The sequence below is a fragment of the Microcaecilia unicolor genome, chromosome 6 (assembly GCF_901765095.1).
Source record: "Microcaecilia unicolor chromosome 6, aMicUni1.1, whole genome shotgun sequence".
NCBI classification, from domain to species: domain Eukaryota; kingdom Metazoa; phylum Chordata; class Amphibia; order Gymnophiona; family Siphonopidae; genus Microcaecilia; species Microcaecilia unicolor.
In genome coordinates this window covers 183,950,826-183,977,775 of record NC_044036.1, presented here as the reverse complement: position 1 = coordinate 183,977,775, position 26,950 = coordinate 183,950,826, and the positions used below count along the sequence as shown (strand labels likewise).

Genomic DNA, 26,950 nt, shown 5'->3' with positions numbered 1-26,950 from the left:
TTGTCCGCTCTCATCACTATCAAATCCTTTGATTGCTTCAATGTAGTAAGTCCCCTGATTGTGTTGGTGTCAAACTTTGTCGATGTAATGATTCAGAAGTCGTGAGTTCCATCTTTTCCAAGTCCCACAATACCAAGTCTTTAAATGTAGAGCCCACCAGATGCGTGGGTCCTGGTGGGCACCATTGTGAAGGTGGCTTACAAATAGAAATATCAACTGTAGGGGGGGTTGTCCATAAAATACACTTTCAAGTGTTGTTTTCTGAAAAACCTAAATAATGATATTCTGGTATTGAACGGATGTTATGTGGTTGGAACTAAACCCAAACCTAATAAAGCCTCTTCATCAGCTGATATAGAAATGACCCAGTTTTAATTACTGACAACATTGATTGGTGTTGCAGTGTATGCAGAGACTGACTTCTTGGTGGTTCAGTTTAATTTTTCTCTACATATTTCTATTTTTAGCTTGTGATTATGTATTCTGCAGTGGGTGAGGGTCTATATGTGTTCTCTGTGAAAGAGATGTGATTTTCTGTTAGCATTGACTGTGTAGGATCGATCGGACAGACTTTTTCCTTACCCCTTACTGTTTTTCCCTATCTCCCCTCCTTTCTTATAAATTTTGTAGTTTTACCCAGTTTCCTGTTGTTTCATGTAAGTTTTGTACGTTACTCTTTTTTCTTTTATTTTCTCTTATTATTTGCTCTGTTAGGCAGGATAGAAAGTTTTTAATAAACTTGAAAGCTGTACTAATCTGGCTTGTTAAGATTTCCAGTAGGTGAATTGATGTTTTAGTGCCTCCTCCAATTTTCATGGTGCTGGGTTTTTTTAGGTAGGCCTTTGTTGTGTGACTCATAGAGGTTACTGCTATTACGGTATGGTAGAATTTGCTCTGTAGGTCATGGATGATATTTGCTGTGTTTTTGTATTACTTCACAGTGTGCCTGGTACTGAATTTTGGATTTGGATTTAGATCACAGCTTTCTCATAGTAGCAGAAGGCGTACAATTTAAGTTTTGTTGTACCTGAGGCAAGGAAGAGTTAAGTGACTTGCCCAAAATCTTAAGGAGCAGCAGTGGGAATTGAATCTTGGCTTCCTTGGTTCTCAGTTTGCAGCTCTAACCATTAGGTACAGCTAATGCAGATGTACCTAGTGTTTGGCTACTCAACAGTAAACTAAAGGCTAGTAGAGCTGAAGCCTGGTGGCCATTTAGCAACTTGCCAAAAACATTGAGGGTAAAAAAATAAAATAAATCTTCCCCGGGGGTGTCAAATATGCTAGGTACATCATTGCTTATGTGAGTAAGTGCCAGTACTTACATGTGTAGATTGCTGAATCAGCTCTTCAACTTGAAAGCTGTCGTGTCTTTATCATATAGCCTCTCTCCCACCTTCTTCCAAAGTACACATATTTGATGTTTATCCTGTCCTTCAGTATGGCTGTGTGGTTTGAAACTTTGAGGTGCAGCTAGTGTATCATGATTACATTTCTTTTCAGCCTTGAACTGCTACTCCAGGGCCAGCGCACAGAAGTCGAACAGATGATCCGAGACATGGGAATGGGGCAGTCTGCAATGGAACAACTGGCAACCTACTGCATATCATTAAAAAAGTACGTAAAGAACTGCAAAAATTGCCAGTGTTGAATATCAGACTCTTAAATATGGATGGACCTTTGGTCTTTCCAAGTATGGCAATACTTATGCACTTATAGGTTTGGTAAATGTGATTTAGGCATCTGTGTACTATCATGAGAAAATAACTTTGGACGTTTGTTGATCTTAAGGATGTAAAATGTTTTCAAAGTGTAAAGTTTCCATTTCCGTTCAGTTAGTCTTGTTTTCCACATTATCCAAATCGAGTTTGGTTCTATGTGGCTTACTGTATAACAGGACCAGTTAACATGGTTTTCATTGTAATAAGGAACAGCGATCAAAAGGTTTACAATGCAGCGAAGGACTTACTAGGATAACGAATCAAATAAAGAACTATAATCATCAGGGTTATAGAGTAACAGGGAACCTACTACAACAACGAATCTAACTGTGTTGCAGTTGCACTGTAGCAGAGTTAATGGCGAAATTAAGAGCTAAAGTGGCTTTGAGTCCATGGTGTAATAGAGAACATAACAGATAATAGTATATTTGTGAGTTATGGAGTACAAGCTTCTGGATCAGACAAACAGGGAAATTACATTATTGATTCAGTTGAGGAGGGGCAAAGAACCGTAATCAGGTTTTGTGCTTGGTCTTCAGAGGCTTGTCCTGCAAGTAAATTCAATATAAATGGAAGAAAAGCCTCTTTTTCTTCCCCATTTTATTTAATTTACTTGGGTGGAGTTTTATATATATATTTTTTGGTTTGGTATTGTTGGTACTTTACCATTACCATCATACTGTTTGACAGCTGTAATACAGCCATCTCCACAAAACATGTGTTGCTAACTTTCTCCGAGGACAAGCAGACTGCTTGTTCTCACTGATGGGTGACGTCCACGGCAGCCCCTCCAATCGGGACACTTTACTAGCAAAGGCCTTTGCTAGTTCTCGCGCACCGCGCATGCGCGGCCGTCTTCCCGCGCGAACTGGCTCGTGTTCGTCAGTCTTCTTTTGTCCGCGCTCGGGACGGTCGTGTTTTGCGCCGTTTTGCGCCCCTCAAAAGGACTCAGGTAGCGAGATTGGCCCAGTGGAACGTCTTGTTCTCGGGCTCTTCGTCGGCAACAGCACCGGGGGCATCGAGTGCATCGGCGTCGACAGCTCCAAGACCTTCGATCTCGGCATCGACTGCATCGACCCTCTGTATCGTCAGTACCAAGACATCGGAAGGCTGCGTCGGTGGTACCGGGACCTCCACTAGTGCTGATGTCGTCGGATGGTGGTGCTTCGACTGGAGTGCAGGTGAGGGTTGTCCATTCCCCTGCTGGTGGCGGTGAGCCTTCGGGTGGGTCTCCCCCTACCCCTGAGGGCTCCTGCGGTACAGCCCCCCCCCCCCCCCCCCCGAGACGACCTTTTTCGGCCTCGGCCCCGAGGAAGCGATGGCTGGATTCTACGTCCTCCTCGTCGGTACCGGGAAGCTCCGGTGACATGCTTCGTTTGAAAAAAATCAAAGAAGCATCGACACCGGTCTCCTTTCCGCATCGGTACCGAGAGCTCTGGGTCGCCGAGGGAGTCGGCACCCAGTAGGCATCGGCACCGGGAGGACCGCTCACCCTCTGTTCAGGAGGTGTCGATGCACTCCACCTTGGACAGCCCGGAACAGCCTCCACGCCCGGAACAGACTCTGACTTCGACGCCTGCATCGGCTTCCATGTCTTTCTCCACAGCCGCCCTGCACGAGAGTCTCCGGGCCGTTCTCCCAGAGATCCTGGGAGAGCTGTTGCACCCTTCCCCTCCGGTACCGGGGGTGCTTGCGCCTCCGGTACCATCGAGTGAGGCGCCGGCTGGCCCCTTGCCCGGGGTGAGGTCTCCGACATCGGTGCCGCTTGCGGTACTAACTGCGGTCGCCTCCCAGGAAGGCTCCCCGACGACATCGGCGGAGGGAGCTTCGCCGGTGCTGGCGAGGGAGTCTACCTCTCGACACTCCCACCATGGCCGTGTTTCCACAGAGTCGAGTCGGGCACGGCTTCAGACACAGGTTTATGAACTTGTGTCTGATACCGATGGTGAGGCCTCGTGGGAGGAGGAGGAGGAGGACAACAGATATTTCTCTGATGAGGAGTCTGATGGCCTTCCTTCTGATCCCACTCCCTCCCCTGAAAGGCAGCTTTCTCCTCCCGAGAGTCTGTCTTTTGCGGCCTTTGTCCGGGAGATGTCTACGGCCATACCCTTCCCGGTGGTTGTGGAGGACGAGCCCAGGGCTGAAATGTTTGAGCTCCTGGACTATCCTTCTCCACCTAAGGAAGTGTCCACAGTACCCATGCATCATGTCCTAAAAAAGACATTGCTGGCAAACTGGACCAAGCCTCTAACTAATCTCCACATTCCCAAGAAGATCGAGTCCCAGTACCGGATCCATGGGGACCCAGAGCTGATGCGCACTCAGTTGCCTCACGACTCTGGTGTGGTGGATCTGGCCCTAAAGAAGGCTAAGAGTTCTAGGGAGCATGCTTCGGCGCCCCGGGCAAGGACTCTAGAACCTTAGACTCCTTTGGGAGGAAGGCCTACCATTCTTCTATGCTCGTGGCCAAAATCCAGTCTTACCAGCTCTACACGAGCATACACATGCGGAACAATGTGCGGCAGTTGGCGGGCTTGGTGGACAAGCTCCCTCCTGAGCAAGCCAAGCCATTTCAGGAGGTGGTCAGGCAGCTGAAGGCGTGCAGAAAATTCCTGGCCAGAGGGGTATATGATACCTTTGATGTCGCGTCCAGGGCCGCTGCTCAAGGTGTGGTGATGCGCAGACTCTCATGGCTGCGTGCCTCCGACCTGGAGAATAGGATCCAGCAGCGGACAATATTTTTGGAGAAAAAGTCGAACAGGTGGTAGAGCAGCTCCACCAGCGGGATACCGCTTTCGACAAGTTCTCCCGCCGGCAGCCTTCAGCATCTACCTCTTCAGGTAGACGTTTTTATGGGGGAAGGAAGACTGTTCCCTACTCTTCTGGTAAGCATAGGTACAATGCTCCTTCTCGACAGCCTGCGGCCCAGGCTAAGGCCCAGCGCGCTCGCTCTCGTCAGCAGCGTGCGCCTCAGCAAGGCCCCTCGGCTCCCCAGCAAAAGCAAGGGGCGAGCTTTTGACTGGCTCCAGCAGAGCATAGCCGACATCAACGTGTCAGTGCCGGACGATCTGCAGGTCGGGGGGAGGTTGAAACTTTTTCACCAAAGGTGGCCTCTCATAACCTCCGACCAGTGGGTTCTCCAAATAGTCCTGCAGGGATACACCCTCAATTTGGTTTCCAAACCTCCAAATTGCACACCGGGAGCTCAATCCTACAACTTCCAGCACAAGCAGGTACTTGCAGAGGAACTCTCCGCCCTTCTCAGCGCCAATGCGGTCGAGCCTGTGCCATCCGGGCAAGAAGGGCTGGGATTCTATTCCAGGTACTTCCTTGTGGAAAAGAAAACAGGGGGGATGCGTCCCATCCTAGACTTAAGGGCCCTGAACAAATATCTGGTCAAGGAAAAGTTCAGGATGCTTTCCCTGGGCACCCTTCTTCCCATGATTCAGGAAAACGACTGGCTATGCTCTCTGGACTTGAAGGACGCCTACACGCACATCCCGATACTGCCAGCTCACAGACAGTATCTGTGATTTCAGCTGGGCACACGTCACTTCCAGTACTGTGTGCTACAATTTGGGCTCGCCTCTGCGCCCAGAGTGTTCACGAAGTGCTTGGCTGTAGTAGCAGCGGCGCTTCGCAGGCTTGGGAGTGCACATGTTCCCCTATCTCGACGATTGGCTGGTGAAGAACACATCCGAGGCAGGAGCTCTGCAGTCCATGCAGATGACTATTCGCCTCCTGGAGCTATTGGGGTTTGTGATAAATTATCCAAAGTCCCATCTTCTCCCAGTGCAGAGACTCGAATTCATAGGAGCTCTGCTGGACTCTCGGACGGCTCGTGCCTATCTCCCAGAGGCGAGAGCCAACAACTTGTTGTCCCTCGTCTCGCGGGTGCGAGCGTCCCAGCAGATCACAGCTCGGCAGATGTTGAGATTGTTGGGCCACATGGCCTCCACAGTTCATGTGACTCCCATGGCCCACCTTCACATGCGATCTGCTCAATGGACCCTAGCTTCCCAGTGGTTTCAGGCTGCTGGGGATCTAGAGGACGTGATCCACCTGTCCACGAGTTTTCTCAAATCCCTGTATTGGTGGACGATTTGGTCCAATTTGACTCTGGGACGCCCTTTCCAAATTCCTCAGCCACAAAAAGTGCTGACTACGGATGCGTCCCTCCTGGGGTGGGGGGCTCATGTCGATGGGCTTCACACCCAGGGAAGCTGGTCCCTCCAGGAACGCGATCTCCAGATCAATCTCCTGGAGTTACGAGCGGTCTGGAACGCTCTGAAGGCTTTCAGAGATCGGATGTCCCACCAAATTATCCAAATTCAGACAGACAACCAGGTTGCCATGTATTACATCAACAAGCAGGGGGGCACCGGATCTCGCCCCCTGTGTCAGGAAGCCGTTAGCATGTGGCTTTGGGCTCACCGTCACGGCATGATGCTCCAAGCCACATACCTGGCAGGCGTAAACAACAGTCTGGCCGACAGACTGAGCAGGATTATGCAACCTCACGAGTGGTTGCTCAACTCCCGAGTAGTGCGACAGATCTTCCAAGTGTGGGGCACCCCCTTGGTAGATCTCTTTGCATCTCGAGCCAACCACAAGGTCCCTCAGTTCTGTTCCAGGCTTCAGGCCAACGGCAGACTGGCATCGGATGCCTTCCTCCTGGACTGGGGGAAGGTCTGCTGTATGCTTATCCTCCCATACCTCTGGTGGGGAAGACTTTGTTGAAACTCAAGCAAGACGGAGGCACCATGATTCTGATTGCTCCGTTTTGGCCGCGTCAGATCTGGTTCCCTCTTCTTCTGGAGTTGTCCTCCGAAGAACCGTGGAGATTGGAGTGTTTTCCGACCCTCATCACACAGGACGAAGGGGCGCTTCTGCATCCCAACCTCCAGTCTCTGGCTCTCACGGCCTGGATGTTGGGAGCGTAGACTTTGCCTCTTTGGGGCTGTCAGAGGGTGTATCCCGCATCTTGCTTGCTTCCAGGAAAGATTCCACTAAGAGGAGTTACTTCTTTTTATGGAGGAGGTTTGCCGTCTGGTGTGACAGCAAGGCCCTAGATCCTCGCTCTTGTCCTACACAGACCCTGCTTGAATACCTTCTGCACTTGTCTGAGTCTGGTCTCAAGACCAACTCTGTAAGGGTTCACCTTAGTGCAATCAGTGCATACCATTACCGTGTGGAAGGTAAGCCGTTCTCAGGACAGCCTTTAGTTGTTCGCTTCATGAGAGGTTTGCTTTTGTCAAAGCCCCTCGTCAAACCTCCTACAGTGTCATGGGATCTCAATGTCGTTCTCACCCAGCTGATGAAACCTCCTTTTGAGCCACTGAACTCATGCCATCTGAAGTACTTGACCTGGAAGGCCATTTTCTCGGTGGCAGTTACTTCAGCTCGTAGAGTCAGTGAGCTTCGGGCCCTGGTAGCCCAGGCCCCTTACACCAAATTTCATCATAACAGAGTAGTCCTCCGCACTCACCCTAAGTTCTTGCCTAAGGTTGTGTCGGAGTTCCATCTGAACCAGTCAATTGTCTTGACAACATTCTTTCCCCATCCTCATTCCTGCCCTGCTGAACGTCAGCTGCACACATTGGACTGCAAGAGAGCATTGGCCTTCTATCTGGAGCGGACACAGCCCAACAGACAGTCCGCCCAATTGTTTGTTTCTTTTGATCCCAACAGGAGGGGAGTGGCTGTGGGGAAACGCACCATATCCAATTGGCTAGCAGATTGCATTTCCTTCACTTATGCCCAGGCTGGGCTGGCTCTTGAGGGTCATGTCACGGCTCGTAATGTTAGAGCCATGGCCACGTCAGTGGCCCACTTGAAGTCAGCCACTATTGAAGAGATCTGCAAAGCTGCGACGTGGTCATCTGTCCACACATTCACATCTCATTACTGCCTGCAGCAGGATACCCGACGCGACAGTCGGTTTGGGCAGTCAGTGCTTCAGAAACTGTTCGGGGTTTAGAATCCAACTCCACCCCCCTAGGCCCATGTTTATTCTGTTCCAGGCTACACTCTGTTAGTTGGAAAAATTGTTAGGTCAATCTCAGTTATGTCCTCGCCGTTGGGAGGCCCAATTGACCATGTTTGTTGTTTTGAGTGAGCCTGGGGGCTAGGGATACCCCATCAGTGAGAACAAGCAGCCTGCTTGTCCTCGGAGAAAGCGAATGCTACATACCTGTAGAAGGTATTCTCCGAGGACAGCAGGCTGATTGTTCTCACAAACCCGCCCGCCTCCCCTTTGGAGTTGTGTCTTCCCTTGTCTTTGTCTTGCTACATATGGGACTGACGAACACGAGCCGGTTCGGGCGGGAAGACGGCCGCGCATGCGCGGTGCGCATAGGCGCGCGAGGACTAGCAAAGGCCTTTCCGATTGGAGGGGCTGCCGTGGACGTCACCCATCAGTGAGAACAATCAGCCTGCTGTCCTCGGAGAATACCTTCTACAGGTATGTAGCATTCGCTATACTGTTCAGCAGCCATTCTTGCACAGTGCTTGATGGAGAAACTGTACTCTGCCTATATATATGTGCACTCCATTTAAGTTCATGTCGGATAAGTGTATGCTTTATTTATCTGCATGCCATACTTCGGTCCCGTTTTTGGCACCATCAATTTCTGTGGGGACAAACTTCGTTTTAGCGCACCACTGATAAGTGCAAGATTTGCTTATATGCATGGTTTAAGACCGCTCCTCTGCAGGAAAGACTCCGCATAAGCGCGCACATGGAATATGAAAGCCGATTGGTGCATGACAACCAACAAGATTTCAAATTTACAGTCTCTTTAACTGCCACAGGCAGAATAAGCGAAAGAATATTGTTACAGCATACAGCGGGGTTGTCGTGGCAGAACTGTAAGACTTTAACACTGGCTGAACGAATAGAAGTTCTGAAAAAATTAGAAAACAAAGTCAAGCATCTATTGCTAAAGACTATGGTGTCAATCCCAGTCTGGAAGACTGGCAAAACAATACAAATCCACAACAGAAACTAAAACGGTTGGGAAAAGCTGAGGAGGTAGAAGATGCTCTTCTTCGGTGGTTTTCTCGAGTCAGGAGCAGACAGTTTCCTGTCAGTGGTCCACTGCTTATGGAGCAAGCTAACCAGCTAGCTGAAAGTCTTGGACTAACTGAATTCAAAGCCACTGTTGGATGGTTGGAAAGATGGAGGGAGAGGAACAGCATAAAATTCAAGAAACAGCATGGTGAGAAACAAGACACTGATGACTTTGGTGCTGAAACTTTTGTTGTTTCAGTTCTTCCTACCATCTTGAACAAGTTTGCACCTTGCGACATTTTCAATGCTGACGAAAATGGTCTCTACTGGTGAGCAATTCCTGATGGAACACTTGCATTCAAACAAGCCAAAACTACTGGAGGTAAAACATCGAAGGACCGACTGACGATCCTCCTTTGCTGCAATATGGATGGGAGTGAGAAGTTGGAGCTCCTTGTCATTGGAAAGAGCAAACAGCCCCGTTGCTTCAAGAAAGTTAAGCGACTTCCTGTGTCATACAAGGCTAACGTAAATTCATGGATGACTGGGGAAATTTGGAAGCAGTGGCTAAAGTTAGACACTAGAATGCGGGCACAAAAGCATCAGATTTTGTTGCTTTGTGATACCTGTGCTGCACACAGGGATGATGTCAGGCTGTCTAACGTCACGGTGGTCTTCCTGCCACCAAACACTACCTCTCTGATCCAACCTCTGGATCAGGGCATAATAGCTAATTTCAAACAACATTATCGGGCTCTTGTGCTACGTCGTCTAATGAGCGTTATGGATGACCATACTGGCAAGGATAAACGTGCTGTTTAACTGGCTCGTAATCTATCACTGTTGGATTCCCTACATATGCAGAAAGACGCCTGGACTCATGGTACACAGGCAACCATTGTGAACTGCTACAAGCGGGCAAGCTTTGTTAAGGATGTGGAGAAGGACGAAGCAGATGCAGCTGTTGCAAACGCGTCAGATGAAGAGGTTATTGACATCCTAGCCGGTGTTACTGAAGAGAAGTTCCATCGCTACGTAGCTGTTGATTACGATCTACAAACAGCTGAAGACAGCACTGATGTTGAGATATGCGCCTACACGCAGGCAACAACGGCTGATGATGGAACAGATGAAGAAATGAGCAGCGAGGCACATGCTGACCAAATTCAACAATCTCCTCCTGTCACTTTTGCAAGAGCGCCGGAGAGTCTCAACACCATGTGGGCCTATCTGGAGGCCACTGGATGTCAGTGCTATGACAGTTTTCCGTCTGGCAGACGTAGTCTATGGAACTCACAGACCCAGTAGTGTGCAGAGGACTATAACTGATTACTTCAAGTAAGCCTAATGTCAGTTAACAGACTGTATACTGTACGTATAATAAACATATGTATACTGTACATATGTTTATCAGATGTCAAGCTTCTTTGGCTCACAACGGTTAAGTGCACGCTCCGGTTAATTGCATGCATTTCTTTGGTCCCAGACCCTTGCACTTAAGCGGATTGCACTGTGTGTATATGTGTGTGTATGTATATATATATATATACTTTTTTTTTTTTAAGGTTCCAGAGGTGATCCAGGAAATTATATACCAGTGAGCCTGACATTGGTGCCAGGCAAAATGGTAGAGACTATTATAAAGAACAGAATTACAGAGCATATTCAAAAGCATGGATTAATGAGTCATAGCCAACGTGGATTTAGTGAATGGAAATCTTGCCTAAGACTCCAGAAGAAATTGGAGAGTCATGGGATAGGAGGTAGTGTTCTGTTGTGGATTAAAAACTAGTTAAAAAGAGAGAGAGAGTAGGGTTAAATGGTTAGTATTCTCAATGTGGAAGGGTGGATAGTGGAGTTCCTGCAAGGGTCTGTGCTGTGACTGCTGCTTTTTGACATATTTATAAGTGATCTAGAGATGGGAGTAACTAGTGAGGTAATTAAACTTGCTGATGACACACAGTTATTCAAAGTTGTTAAATCGCTTGAAGATTGTGAAAAATTACAAGAGGACCTTACGAGACTGAGAGACTGGGCATCCAAATGGCAATTGATGTTTAATATGAGCAAGTGCAAAGTGATGCATGTGGGAAAGAGTAACCCGAACTATAGCTACATGATGCAAGGTTCTACATTAGGGGCCACCTACCAGGAAAGGTGTCATCATTGATGATATGTTGAAACCCTCTGTTCAGTGTTCGACGGCAGAATGTAAGGTATTATTACGAAAGGAACGAAAAACAAAAATGAGAATGTTGTTATGCCTTTGTATCGCTCCATGGTGTTTTCCGCACTTCCAATACTGTGTGCAATTCTGGTCACCGCATCTCAAAAAACATAGTGGAATTAGAAAAGGTGCAGAGAAGGGTGATGAAAAGGATAAAGGGGATGGGACGACTTCCCTAAAGCAGTTAGGGCTCTTCAGCTTCGAGAAAAGGCAGCTGAGGGGTGAAATGATAGAGGTCTATAAAATGAGTGGAGTGGAACAGGTGGTTTCTTTCCAAACATACTAGGACTAGGGGGCATGCAATGAAGCTACAAAGTAGTAAATTGGAAACAAATCGGAGACAATTTTTCTTCACTCAATGTGTATTTAAACTCGGAATTTTGTTGCCAGAGAATGTGGTAAAAAGCACTTAAATTAGCAGGGTTTAAAAAAGGTTTGTATAACTTACTAAAAGAAAAGGCCATATGCCATTATTAAAATGACTTGGGGAAAATCCACTGCTTATTTCTAGGATAAGCAGCAAAAAATGTGTTGTACTGTTTTGAGGTCTTGCCAGGCACTTGTAACCTGGATTCACCGTTGTTAGAAACAGGATGCTGGGCTTGATGGACCTTCGGTCTGTCCCAGTATAGCAACACTTATGTTTTTATGTTCTAGGTCCACAAAATCTTGAGTGGAGTAGAATGCGTATATGTGAATCAATTGCTTACTCTTAGCAAAAAAAAAAAAAAAAGAAATACAAAGACTAAGGGGCACTCCATGAAGTTACATGGTAATACTTTAAAACTGAATAAGAGGAAATATTTGTTCATTCAACAAATAGTTAAGCTCTGGAACTCGTTGCCAGAGGATGTGGTAAAAGGAGATGATATATCTGGGTTTTAAAAAATTTGGACACTAAAAGTCCTTAATCTGTTATTAGGATGGACATAGTGAAAGCCACTACTTAGCCCTGGTACTCATAGCATGGAATCTTACTACTCTTTGGGATTTTGCCAGGTACTTCTGACCTGAATTGGCTACTGTTGGAAGCAGGATACTGGACTAGATGGGCCATTGGTCTGACACAGTATAGCTATTATGTTTTTATGGTCTCTTGAATGCATTCCAAAGAAGTTAAGATCTTCCTCACATTTTAACTGGGTTTTTGTTCTTCAAAAGACCTGTTTACTCTTCAAGTCAGTTGGTTAGCCATATCTTTGCAAGGAGTTTGACCTCATAATTCAAAAGAAAAATTGGTCTATATCAGGCCTGTCCAAGTTCTGTGGGGATATCCTGAAAACCTGACCTGTTTGTAGCCCTCAAGGACTGAACTTCAACGAGCCTGGTCTATACCATTTAGGTCTCTGAGAGTCTTTATCTGGCTTTGGTAGCATTATAATATGTGGAATTTTCGATACCTCTGATATAGTTTTTTTGGATTAATCTGATTAAACATATTTCTCAAAGGCTGTCATAATGTTGTAGAATTTACCTCTGTAGCCATCAGGTCAGGGGCTTTACTAGGGGAATTCAGTTGAATTTTCAGTTCCTCTATCTCAGTCATTATGGCATTATTGAGAAATTTTTCTGTGTTCCTCACTTATTCATTAACCTCAGTCTATCAGGATAGTCCCTCCCCATCTCATAATTTTTATGAAGAGCTTTCTCTATAAAGCTCTTCATAAAATATCCTGAAAAATATTACAAATTTCAGAATGAATATTCGGAGAGCTCAAACTATGTCCTGACCACCTCTCCACCCTCTTTCGCTACAGCTATTATGAGGCTATTGGTCTCCTGCCTACTTAAAAAAAAAATGATGTGCCTTGTTTTTTCATTGTTATTTGTATCTGTTTAATGTTTGTTTAAATCTCATTGAAATCCTAATAAAAATGTATTGAACTTAAAAAAAAAAAAAAAAAAAAAAAAAAAAAGTGGCTGTATCTTTAAGGGGAATTGGGCTTTGGCATGACTGTGCAGCAAGTCTGGTGTCTGGCAGAGAGATACTTTAAAGTCCTGTCTGGCATTTTCTCTAAATTTTCCTCAGGAGGGGTTTTTCAGCTTCACTGTAGTGAGGAATACTTTTGTTTTCCTCCTTCCTTGCGGTTTGTCATGTTGGCGCCGGCAGAGTCATTGAAGCATTGGCCTGATGTAGGATTAAGAGAACAGCGGCATGTTGGTGGTCAGCATGATCCTGCTGTTCTCCTAGGTCTTTTTCAGAACCAGCAGGCGCTCTGGGGCTGACTACAGATGTGAGACCGCACGGTGAGGATTTGGTGGGCTCTGCACAGATTTTCAAAGATTGTAGAATGCTGCACTTCTGACAACGAATAATGCCTTCCCTTATGCAGAAAACAGTTCACCCACCTCTTTCCCCTGAATTTGGCTTGTCGGGGCTTAGGAACCTCAGCCTTATCAGATATGGAGTCAATCATGACTTGTCCTTTTTCTCCCAGATTCATTTTTTTTTAATGCATCAGGCATTTTGCTTAAAAAGGGCACCTGCTTCACAGGACCCCCCTTGCTCCTGCTTTGCAGCCTTAAGAGATGGTTTCATTAAACGAAGGAGATTAGAGAGCCATTTGGAATTTGATACAGAGTCCATTGTCTTGGGCCCTAAGTTGGATGCATCTTTTTCTGTAGATTCCCTCCATTCAGATCAAGCAGACCTTTTGGTGACGGGAGAAATTATCACTGAACAGGGAGATGACCCCACTGCAATGGAGATTATTCATAAGGAAGAACTTCCTACATTTATAACTATGGATCTGGAGGTTCTTAACATCTGTCTATGCTACAGGGTTCAGCAGATTCTGCTAACCCTATTATGTCAGGGACTAAAAGCTCTGTTAAGGCTTCCCATATTCATAAGGCCATGTGAGAATATCAGCTCAGTAGAACTCTCCTGATGTAGATCTAAATGTGGTATGAACAATATCTTGCCTGTATGCCCTGCTCCCAGAGAACTTAGAATCATTGAGGCTGCCTAGGGTTATTGCCCTAATCACAGCTGTTGCAAAGAAGAGAGAATTCTGTTAAAAGGGGGCATGGCATTCAAAGATGTTCAAGACTGAAGGCTTGAGGATGGCCCGGATAATTTGCTCCGAGCCAAACATCAAATCAACTTTTTCTATTACTGGTTACTTTGGATTTGGCTTTCTGGCCATCTACGTTTATGTTCAAATGTACTGCAGTTTTAAAAATTACTGAACTACATAGCTTTTTGTTGCAGCATTTATGTGAACTTTTGATTTTACTGACTGTAGTCATGTCTACAGGCCCAGCAGAAGAGTCTAGTTGCAGAGTTCTGTAATGTTTGGAGAGTTGGTGACCAGGTATGCCTGAGTAGACAGAATTACAGAAATCCTGCCAAGAAATTAGTAGCTGAGTTACATCCATTTAACTGCACAAGAAATTAATTCAACACATCCTTAGTGCCTTGCCACAAGAGTAAAATATCAATTGGTGATATAATTTGAAAATACAGAGAATCACTGAGTTTCAAAAGACTTCATGTAAAAATTCACTAGTAATAGGCCAGAAATGGTACCCATAGCAGTTCCTGAACACTGAAGGCATAATTCACCGTTATATAAAAAATAATTCTTCTTCAGGCCTAGCCAGCTCAAGGACGACAGCAGCAATTCAGTAAGAATATCATGTGGGCATGGTCTCTTTTAAAAACCGTAAAACCTTCTCTGAGGTATTAACTTTTCTCCGAGGACAAGCAGGCTGCTTGTTCTCACGATTGGGTCGTTGTCCGCGACGGCCCAGGAGACTAGCAAAATTTGTATAGCAAAACAACTCTCCAGAACGCTCTGTCGAGTGGGCAGAACACACCGCGCATGCGCGAATGGCTTCCCGCCCGCAACGCTAGCGTGCCCTCCTCAGTTTTTTCTCATTCGCGTCTGAGGCGACACAGTGTTTTCTGATGTGTTCCTTTTAGGCCCAGGAGACTTTTTGCGTCCCGCTTCTTCCTTCTTGTTTTGTTTTCACAAAATAAATAAATATAAAGAAAGTAGTAGAACTTTAGTCAACCCTTTATTTCTTTAGTTTTTTTCTCATTCTATTTGTTCTGTTCTTTTTTTCGCCGTGGCCGGCTTTTAGGCTGCTCGGTCAGGTTTTTGCTTCCTTTTTGTGCCTTTTTATTGGCATCATCGAGTCTTCTAATTTTGCAGCCACCGTTTTTCCGTCCATTTCATCGAGGACACCCAGTGGCTTCAAGCGTTGTACTCGCTGCAACCGGACCATCTCGGGTACCGACCCCCACTTGTGGTGTCTCCAGTGCCTTGAGCCCGATCATCTTCCAGTGGCTCAATGGGGAAAACCTTTTTGCTGATTGGTCCGGTCCCTTGATGTCTGCATCGACATTGGTATCAAGGTCAGCGGCATCGGCGTTGACTTTGAGAGCTCAGGTAATGGCTGCCGAATGACCACATCGTGCTGGGAGCAGCGAGGCATCGAGTTGGTCTCCACCTGTCTTGAGGCCTACTGCTATGCAGGCCCCCCCCCAGGACCGACCTTTGTCGGACCCGGCCCCGGCCCCGAGGAGGCGTGAGGATTCCACATCCTCTTCGGTATCGAGGAGTCTCGATGACGGGCGTCGAGCGAAGGCTAAGAAGCACCGTCATCATTCTCCTTCCATGCGTGGTACCGAGAGCTCCGGGGAGCCAAGGGATTCGGTACCCGAGAAGCGTCGGCGCCGGGAGGACTGCTCACCCTCTATACAGGAGGTGCCGGTGCGTCGGTCTTCTGGCAGCCTGATACCGGCTCTCGAGCCCCCTCAGATTCTGCCACTGGCTCCAGTACCGATTCCCCCAGCGTTTTCCGATGGAACCTCTTGACAAGCATATCAGGGCTCTTCTTCCAGAGCTTCTGGAGGGACTGCTGCGCCAATCTACTTCGGTGCAAGGGGTGCTTGCGCCTTCTGTACCGACTGTAGAAGCGGCATCTGGGAGGGATTCTTCCTCGACATCGGTGGAGGAAGCTTTGCCGCAGTCTAGGCACGGGTCGACTTCTCGATATCCCCCTCGAGGTCGTCCCTCGATGTCAAGACAGGCTCAGGCTCAGGTTCAGGCTGCTCTTAGAGAGCTTTTGTCTGATACCAATGATGAGCGCTCGTGGGAGGAAGAGGAAGATCCCAGATACTTTTCTGAAGGAGAGTCTTATGGGGTTCCCTCTGATCCTACTCCCCCAATTGAAAGAAGATTGTCTCCACCCGAGAGTCTTTCTTTTTCCTCCTTTGTTCAGGAAATGTCTAAGGACATTCCTTTCCCTGTGGAGGTTGTGGATGAGCCCAGGGCCGAGATGCTCGAGGTCTTGGATTATCTTTCTGCACCTACAGAGGTTGCAACGGCTCCCTTGCATAACACACTCAGGGAAGTTCTTATGCGAAAGTGGTTGTTCCCTCTTTCTAATCCAGTGGTCCCGCTGAGTCCCAATACAGAGTCCATGGAGAGCCTGTAATGGTGAAGTCTCAACTACCTCATGATTCCATGGTGGTGGATTCTGCTCTCAGAAGATCCAAGAGTGCTAGGGACTATGCCTCAGCGCCCCCAGGCAGAGAGTCTAGGACCTTCAATTCTTTTGGGAGGAAAACGTATCAGGCAGCTATGCTCGCAGCTAGGATTCAAACTTACCAGCTCTACACGAGCATCCACTTGCGGAACTTGGTGAGGCAACTGTCTAGTTTGGTTGAAGCACTTCCTCTGGAGCTCACCGAACCTTTTCACCAGGTGGTCAGGCAGCAGAAGGTGTGTCGTAAATTCCTGACCAGGGGTATTTATGACACTTTTGATGTGGCATTCCGAGTAGCTGCTCAAGGTATAGTGATGCGCAGACTCTCATGACTGCGTGTCTCTGACCTGGATCTTAAGACCCAGCAGCGAATGGCGGATGTTCCTTGCCGGGGGATAACCCTTTTGGCGAAAAAGTAGAGGATATGGTCGATCAGATCAAGAAGCACCATGATGTTGTGATTCTCTCTCCCACTGGACGTCTTCTGCTACCACCTCCTCATCTAGGAGGTTTTTTGGAGGGAAGAGGAGTGCTCCCTATTCCAACAATAGGCGTAGGTACACTCCTGCTTCTCGGCAGCCTGTCCAGTCTCAGTCCCAGCGCACTCGTTCCCTTCAACGGCAAGCGACTAAGGCCCCTGTGGCTCCCCAGCAAAAGCAAGGGACAGGCTTTTGACTGGCTCCAGTGCAGCTTAGCCTTAGAAAAAGTGTCTGTACTGGACGACTTGCCGGTCGGAGAGAGGTTGATATTTTTCACCAAAGGTGGCCTCTTTTAACCTCCGATCGGTAGGTTCTTCAAATACTCCGGTCAGGATACACCCTCAATCTGGAATCCAAACCTCTGAATTGCCCACCAGGAGCTTATTCTTACAGCTCCCAGCACAAGCAGGTACTTGCAGAGGAACTCTCTGCCCGTCTAAAGGCCAATGCGGTCGAACCCGTTCTACCAGGGGAAGAAGGGCTGGGATTCTATTCCAGGTACTTCCTTGTGCAAAAGAAAACAGTGGGGATGCGTTCCATCCTAGACCTAACGGCCTTGAACAAATCCCTAGTCCGAGAAAATTTCAGGATGGTTTCCCTAGGCACCCTTCTTCCCATGATTCAGGAAAATGATTGGCTATGCTCTCTGGACTTAAAGGATGCCTATACCCACATCTCGATACTCCCAGCTCACAGGAAGTATCTTCAGTTTCGGTTGGGAACTCGGCACTTTCAGTACTATGTACTGCCCTTTGGCCTCACGTCTGCGCCCAGGGTTTTCACAAAGTGCCTGGCAGTTGTCGCAGAATCGCTACGCAGACCGGGAGTGCGTGTGTTCCCTTATCTCGATGATTGGCTGGTGAAGAGCACCTTGGAGGCAGGCGCTCGCTCTACAGTCCATGCGGATGACTATTCGAATGCTAGAACCACTGGGGTTCGTAATCAATTATCTCAAGTCCCATCTTGTCCTGGTTCAAAAATTGGAGTTCATTGGAGCTTTGTTGGACACAGACACCTCGAGCTTATCTTCCCCAGGCAAGGGCAGACAATCTCGTGGCCCTCGTGTCCATGGCTCGAGCGTCTCAACAGATCACAGCTCGGCAGATGTTGAGACTCTTAGGACACATGGCTTCCACAGTTCATGTAACTCCCATGGCACGTCTACATATGAGATCAGCTCAATGGACCCTAGCTTCCCAGTGGTGCCAGGCTACAGGGGATCTAGAGGATGTGATCCATCTCTCCACCGACGTTTGCAGTTCCCTTCAGTGGTGGACCATTCGATCCAATTTGACCTTGGGACGTCCATTCCAAATTCCTCAGCCACAAAAAGTGCTGATGACGGATGCATCCGTACTAGGGTGGGGAGCTCATGTAGATGGTCTCTGCAGTCAAGAAGCTTGGTCCTGCCAGGAAAAGGGTCTTCAAATCAACCTCCTGGAATTACGAGCGATCTGGAATGCTCTCAAGGCTTTCAGAGATTGGCTATCCAACCAAATCATTCTGAGTCAGACAGACAATCAGGTTGCTATGTACTACACCAACAAGCAGGGGGCACTGGATCTCACCTGTGTCAGGAAGCCATTCGGATGTGGCTTTGGGCATGCCATCACGGCATGTTTCTCCAAGCCACGTATCTGGCTGGCGTAAACAACAGTCTGGCCGACAGGTTGCGCAGGATCATGCAACCTCACGAGTGGTCGCTCAACATGGGCGTTGTCCACAAGATCTTCCGAGCGTGGGGCACCCCCTCGGTGGATTTTTTTGCCACTCAGATCAATCACAAAGTCCCTCAAATCTGTTCCAGACTTCAGGCCCATGACAGACTAGTGTCAGATGCCTTTCTCCTGCATTGGGGGACAGGTCTTCTGTATGCATCCTCCCATACCTCTAGTAGGGAAGACTTTACTGAAACTCAAGCAAGACCAAGGAACAATGATTCTGATTGCTCCCTTCTGGCCTCGTCAGATCTGGTTTCCTCTTCTTCTGGAGTTATCCTCCGAAGAATCATGGAGATTGCAGTGTTTCCCGACCCTCATCACCCAGAACGAGGGGTCGCTTCTACATCCCAGCCTCCAGTCTCTGGCTCTCACAGCCTGGATGTTGAGAGCTTAGAAATTGCCTCCTTGGGTCTTTCAGAAGGTGTCTCCCGAGTCTTGCTTGCTTCCAGGAAAGATTCCACGAAAAAGTGTTATTCTTTCAAATGGAGGAGGTTTGCCGTCTGGTAAGACAGCAAGGCCTTAGATCCTTTTTCTTGTCCTACACGGACCCTGCTTGAATACCTTCTGCACTTATCAGAGTCTGGTCTCAAGACCAATTCCATAAGAGTCACCTTAGTGCAATTAGTGCGTATCATCAACGTGTAGAGGATAAGCCTATCTCTGGACAGCCTTAAGTTGTTTGCTTCATGAGAGGTTTGCTTTTGTCAAAGCTCCCTGTCAGACCGCCACCAGTGTCATGGGATCTCAACGTCGTTCTCACCCAGCTGATGTCAGCTCCTTTTGAGCCACTGAATTCCTGCCATCTGAAATACTTGACCTGGAAGGTCATTTTCTTGGTGGCTATTACTTCAGCTCGTAGGGTTAGTGAGCTCCAAGCCCTGGTAGTGCATGCACCTTATGTTAAGTTTCATCATAACAGAGTCGTCCTCCGCACTCACCCTAAGTTCTTGCTGAAGGTGGTGTCGGAGTTCCATCTGAACCAGTCAGTTTTCTTGCCAACATTTTTCCCCCGTCTTCATACCCGCCCTGGTGAAGACAAGTTGCACACCTTGGACTGTAAGAGAGCATTGGCCTTTTACGTGGAGCGGACAAAGCCCTATAGACAGTCGCCCAGTTTGTTTCTTTCGATCCCAACAGGAGGGGAGTCGCCATCGGAAAACGCACAATCTCTAATTGGCTAGCGGATTGCATATCCTTTATTTATGTCCAAGCTGGTCTGACTCTAGAAGGCCATGTCACAGCTCATAATGTCAGAGCTATGGCTGCGTCAGTGGCTCACTTGAAGTCAGCTTCTATTGAAGAGATTTGCAAGGCTGCAACGTATTCATCAGTTCACACATTCACATCTCACTACTGCCTTCAGCAGGATACCTGACGCGACAGTCGTTTTGGGCAGTCGGTGCTGCAGAATCTGTTTGGGGTTTAGAATCCAACTTCACCCTCTTAGGCTCATTTCTGTTTTGTTCCAGGCTGCACTCTCACTTAGTTGTGTTTCTTTTCAGGTCAATCTTCGTTATGTCCTCACCGTTGCGAGGCCCAATTGACCAATGTTCATTGTTTTGAGTGAGCCTGGGGGCTAGGGATACCCCAGTCGTGAGAACAGGCAGGCTGCTTGTCCTCGGAGAAAGTGAAGATACATACCTGTAGCAGGTATTCTCCGAGGACAGCAGGCTGATTGTTCTCACAGACCCACCTTCCTCCCTATTGGAGTTGTTTCAGTTCTCTGTTTTGCTTTTTATTAAACTGAGGAGGGCACGCTCACGTCACAGGCGGCAAGCCGTTCGCTCATGCACGGTGTGTTCTGCCCGCGTGATGGAGCATTCTGGAGAGTTCTTTGTTTTGCTATACAAATTTTGCCGGTCTCCTGGGCCGTCGTGGACGACGACCCAATCGTGAGAACAATCAGCCTGCTGTCCTCAGAGAATACCTGCTACAGGTATGTATCTTCACTATACTGAGACTTCACATCCAAAGTTACTACAAAGGTAATACTAAAAGTGATATCATTTGTAACAATTTCACTAAATGGGTGGTGTTTTTAGTATAAGAACTTGTCCCAGGGTCTAAAGGACATAATGCTGTTTGAACAAACTCCATGCCTTCGTAAAATGCACTGAGGTTTAGAAAGTCCCTCTTGAAACAAGGACCTTGTCTGGGAGGGATCTTGAACAGGACTTTGAAGCTAAATACGATTTATTTGGATTAAAAGACTGGTAAAATAGATCTTTAAAACACCCGTCCTTGCTTTTCCTATAATTGAGCTGAGCTCTAGCACTGAGGAATCTTGTACAAATTGCTCTGAGGCACTGAGATTTTTTTTCTCCTTTCATGGTGTTTCTGCCTATATTGTATTTTTTGTTTTAGAGTTGTCCTGATGTAGTAGAGCCATAATCATATTTTACACCAAATATAGTCACTAGGGTTTAGTAAAATGTTAAAATACCTGTTTGATAAAATTCTATGCATATATTTCACAGAGAATATGAAAACTTAAAAGAAACTCAGAAGGCATCTCATGAGATGACAGAGAAGCTGAAAAAGGAGGTGTTTGTTTCCAACAATAAGGTGAGGGCAAAAGCAAATTCAGCTTTACATGGCTGTATTTCTCCCAGTTTGTACTTGTATGCATTAGTGTGAGATACCATCCAGCTTATTTTCGAAAGAGAAAAACGCCTATATTTCGACCCAAATCGGGAGATGGGCGTCTTTCTCCCGTGGGCGCCCAAATCGGTATAATCGAAAGCCGATTTTGGGCGTTTCCAACTGCAATCCATCGTGGAAACGGGCAAAGTTGACGGGAACGTGTCGGAGGCATGGTGAAGGCGGGACTGGGGCGTGTTTATCGGCTGAGCAGTGATAGGCGCCTTTGGGCGATAATCAAAAAAAGTAAGGCGTTTTTAGCTCGAATATATGTCACTTTTTTTGGACCCTTTTTTTTTTTCACGAACAAGCCCCAAAAAAGTGCCCTAAATGATCAGATGACCACTGGTGGGAATAGAGGATGACCACCCCTGACTCCCCCAGTGGTCACTAACCCCCTCCCACCAAAAATAAAACAACTTAAAAAAAATTTTTCCAGCCTGTATGCCAGCCTCAAATGCCATACCCAGCTCCATCACAGCAGTATGCAGGTCCCTGGAGCAGTTGTTAGTGGGTGCAGTGGACTTTAGCCAGGTGGACCCAGGCCCATCCCCCCTCTACCTGTTACACTTGTGGTGGTAAATGGGAGCGCTACAAACCCCCCCCCCCACCCCAAACCCATTTTACCCACATCTAGGTGCCCCTCTGCAGCCATAAGTGCTATGGTAATGGTGTAGAGTTGTGGGTAGTTGGTTTTTGGGGGGATTTGGTGGGGGTGCTCAGCACCCAAGGGAAGGGAGCTATGGACTTGGGAGGTATTTTAATTTTTTTTTTTTATTGTTACAAGTGCCCCCTAGGGTACCCGGTTGGTGTCCTGGCATTTGAGAGGGACCAATGCACTACGAATCCTGGCCCCTCCCACGACCAAATGCCTTGGATTTGTTCGTTTTTGAGCTGGGCGCCTTCAGTTTCCATTATCGCTGAAAAACGATACCGCCCAGCTCAAATCCGATGTATTTGCCTGGAACAAACCGTATTATCGAAAAAAAAAGATGGATGCCTATCTTTTTCGAAAATATGGTTTTTCCCACCCCTTCACGTACCCGTTCTCGGAGATAGACGCCCATGGAGATAGGCGTTCACGTTCGATTAGGCCCCTCCACGTCTTTTCAAAATCTTCCGTCCTTGTACATTTTCACATTCTACTCTCAAAAAAATTCAGTTCACTAATCTGCGTAGCATAACTTGTGTACCTCTTTGTAATTTATTTATTTGATACTTGTATCCCACATTATCTGAATACAATTATGCAGCTCGGTGTGGCTTGGAGTGGAGGAGTAGCCTAGTGGTTAGTGCAGTGGACTTTGATCCTGGGGAACTGGGTTCAATTCCCACTGCAGTCTTTGTGACTGTGTGCAAGTCACTTAATCCCTCCATTGCCCCAGGTACAAAATAAGTACCTGTATATATGTAAACCGCTTTGAATGCAGTTGCAAAATACCACAGAAAGGCGGTATACCAAGTCCCATTTCCCTTCCCCCCCCCTTTCTCTTACATAAGTAATAAACAGTACAAGTTAATGTATAATACATGTTATGAAACTTGTAAGAGTTAAAGGATCATTCTTGAAAAAGTAGCAGTGAGGAGAAAGATCTTGGCTATAACTAGTTTCAACATTAGTGAAGGAACTTGTTGAAAAGAAAAGTCTTTAAGAATTTGCGAAAGATGAGATTTATTGTCTTATTTCCCTTGGGATAGAATTCCACCATGTAGTGCCTAAATGAGAGAAATCTTGAGTTAGAGTGGATTTGTATTTGATATTTTATATTTTATTCATCTTGAGCTTGAATTGGAAAAGGCAAGTAATTAAATCAGTAGAGCAAACAGTGAGGATAGCAGAATTAGATGAACGGAGTAGTGTGTTAATAAATGCAAAACTACTTAGTTCCAACAAAAATGTCTTTTATTAAATGTCAATAAAAATATCCATCATAAATTGTTTGGCTAAGCTTTCTGTGGAGTGTATTCTGGATCTGGATGAGTGTGTGAGATCTTGTGTGAGTGATTCTGTCCTATTTTTATTGGAGTTCTTTTCCAGTTTGTTTACTGTTTTTGGATTGTAAATCACTGTGGTCTTATTTTTTTAGGCCTAGTGATATAATAAATGAGAGTAAAATCCTAATTGTGCATCCATACAGCGGAAAAAGGGCTCATTAATGCCTAACGCGGAAAATATAGACTTTACATGACTGTGTTTTGGAACAATGCATGTATCAGTAGTTACAAGATCTGAGAATATAACATATGGAACATAATGTACACCATTCAGGACTTTATGAACCTCATTCGTATCCCTCCTCAACCGTCTGTCTTCCAACCTGAAGACCCCTAACCTCTTTAGTCTTTTCTCATACGAGAGGAGTTCCATCCCTTTTATCATTTTGGTTACTCTTCTTTGAACCTTTTCTAATTCCGTTGTATCTTTTTGAGATATGGCGACCAGAATTGAACACAATAAGGTGAAGTCACACCATGGAGCAATATAGAGACATTATAGTATTTTTGGTCTTATACACATCCCTTTCCTAATAATTCATAGCATCCTGTTTGCTTTTTTGGCTGCTGCTGCACATTGTACAGTGAAATAAAATAGTAAACTGGTAAAAATGGGGACAAAAGTCAAAACATATACATATATTTGTGCTTATCTAATCAAAATGACTAATATGTGATAGAATAAAACCATACTAAGGATTAGGTATGTTTACTGTATTTTCACATCTATAAGCCATTGCTTATACTCATTTTTAGATTTTGACTAGATGGTAGGCAGCTGATACAGGTTCATGTTTACGTATATGTGTAGTGGACTATGCAATGTGAAGCTTATCAAATTTTATATGCAGTTAACCTACACTATTAAACTAAATTGTGTGTGTGTGTATGTATGTGGGGGAAACATGCCTGGCAAATGGGCACAAAAGATTAGCGGTAAGTATGGCTCTTGCATTCATAAAGACAAAATTGGAAGTGTCAGCACACACTGGCACTTGTTCTGCTCCTAAATGTGTGTGCTTTCATTTTTAGTTTTGTTCGGACACACACATATTTGTATTGCTGCATTCCTGCATTTAAAACTTACTACTACTTATCATTTCTATAGCGCTGTACATCATACATAAAAAAGACAGTCCCTGCTCAAAGAGCTCACAATCTAAGTAGGACAGACAGACAGACAGAACAACTAAGAGGTAAGGGAATTAGAGGGGAAAAAAGGGTACAGGGCAAGTGAGTAGTGGTTAGGAGTCAAAAGCAGCGTTAAAGAGGTGGGCTTTTAGCCTGGATTTGAAAACGGCCAAGGACGGAGCTAGACGTAAAAGGTCGGGAAGTCTATTCCAGGTGTGAGGTGCTGCGAGATAAAAGTCTGGAATTGGCAGTAGAGGAGAAGGGGACAGACGAGAGATTTATCCACAGAACGGAGTACCCGAGGTGGGGGGGGGGGGGTGCGTAGGGAGAGACGAGTGGAGAGGTACTTGGGAGCGGTAGAGTGAATGCATTTATAGGTCAGTAAGAGAAGTTTGAATTGAATGCGGAAACGGATAGGGAGCCAGTGAAGTGTCTTGAGGAGAGGGCTAATGTGAGCATAGCGACTCTGGCAGAAAATGAGTCGCTCAGCAGAGTTTTGGACTGATTGAAGAGGAGAGAGATGGCTAAGTGGGAGGCTGGTGAGATACAGGTTGCAATAATCTAGGCGAGAGGTGATAAGAGTGTGGATAAGGGTTCTGGTAGAGTGCTCAGAGAGGAAGGGACGGATTTTGCTGATGTTATAAAGAAAGAAACGACAGGTTTTGGCAATTTGTTGAATGTGGGCAGAGAAGGAGAGAGAGGAGTCGAAGATTACCCAAGGTTACGAGCTGATGAAACAGGGAGAATCAGAGTGCCATCCACAGAAATAGAGAAAGTGAACTTACATTTTATGGCCATCTGTACTGCGCACATTAAACCCTGCGCTTGAGAATTTGGCACACCATAACATGTACACATCTGAATGGTGACGAATACATAGGTGCAGCTTATGCAGAGGCACATTTATACAAAGGCAGAAAATCTGCAGCTTATGCTAGAGTGTGGCTTACATGTGCAAAAATACAGTACACAGAGAACTAAACTCCAAATATATATAGGTGTATTTCCACATGTGTATATCTATAAAGTATATAATAATTAGCATATTGCTATAAGATTGAGAAATCATTGTACAGGTATATGCATGTAATGTAAGAAAAACAAATATATACATATTGGATTTGACTCTATATTTCACGCCTAAAAAGTCTGCACTGAAATATGCCTAAGTGTATTCTATAAAGTACGCCTTAATTTACCCAATCAAATGCGCCCATTCTGCCACTTCAGAAACCAGAAGATATGTCAGAGGGGGAAGGATATGTTGATTGCAATTATCCAACCATCCAGCATATCTGACATACCCCACCCCCCTCAGTGATGTCATTGTGTTGCTGTTAAGAAACATGCGGCTTAGTAAGACTCAGATCTCTCTCTCTCTCTCTATCTCTCTATATATATCTATTTATCTATCTATCTATCTGAGTCTTTTATAACTCGAGTTTTATTAATTAAGAAATACTTCAAACTCAGTAAATTTCTCAGACCCTCTCTCACGCACTTACCCTATAGCCAAAATCAACCGCAAGGCTCTTTATATATATATATATATATATATATATATATATATATATATATATATAATAATGTCTGCTGAAATTCTCTGAAGAGAAATAAAAATTAAAATTATTTTAAGAGTAAATAAATCATAGTACATGTCAGAGTAATACTGTGCTATTAAAATTTCTGTGAGAATTTAAAGTTCTCTGAATTTTATTTTGAAGCCTGAAATCTAATAAATGTTAGTATTAGGCACTCAAATAATAAAAAAAATATATATATAAGTACTAAATTAAAAGCTGGTTTCATCCCCAGCTTTGGGTATCTTTAAGAATTCATTTTGAAAGGATTAATTGAGGGTGGGTTAAAGTGTAGGGATCCTTAATTATATATTTATTTTTCTGGGGGAGCTAGTAAAAGAAATAGTTTCATTTAAGTTCATAAATAGGGAATAGGTTCTCACTCGAGTTATTTGAGATAGTGTAGTAGGTGTTTGAACCGAATCTACTATCAAGTCTATACAAATGAGAAGAGACGGTACACAATGAAAAGAGAGGCCAAGAAAGAAGATCAATACAAGAAAGCTAGAAGACCCCAGCTAAGTTGCCTTCATAATTTGAGAGTGGTAGAAGAATAGAGACAAAGACTTTAAAAGTTTATATACTTACCTGCTTCAGCTGAAGTAACTGGACTGCCTATAAAAAATATATATATGTATACACAAAGTATCATTCTTATGATCTAATTTTAATTCATACAACATTCATTGAAAAAGTTTTATGAAGTACATGTTCATACTTATCTGATAAAAGTTTTCTTTGTGGAAAATCTGTTATAATTATCTTGTTTCACTGCTAATTGAAATCTGCAAAGAACAATAAATGTTAAATTTCACTGTATAACTCATTTTTATCTCTCAAATTTTTTTAGAACATTTCCTACCCTATTTATTAGAAATAGAGGTACGGGGTTAGTTTAATACTTGTGTATCTTACTTCCCGTTTTAGTTTAAGCTCATCTGAGGTAAT

General features: G+C 45.5%; 1 protein-coding gene across 2 annotated transcripts in view; it reads left to right on the top strand.

Moving 5' to 3' along the window:
• TRAIP (TRAF interacting protein) overlaps positions 1 to 26,950 on the top strand; it is a 216,729-nt gene that overhangs the window by 60,724 nt on the left and 129,055 nt on the right. For both annotated transcript variants that reach the window (XM_030207476.1, XM_030207475.1), the window contains exons 7-8: positions 1,501 to 1,614; positions 21,134 to 21,221. In XM_030207476.1, the coding sequence (XP_030063336.1) occupies positions 1,501 to 1,614; positions 21,134 to 21,221 (202 nt within the window). The remainder of the gene's footprint in view (positions 1 to 1,500; positions 1,615 to 21,133; positions 21,222 to 26,950) is intronic.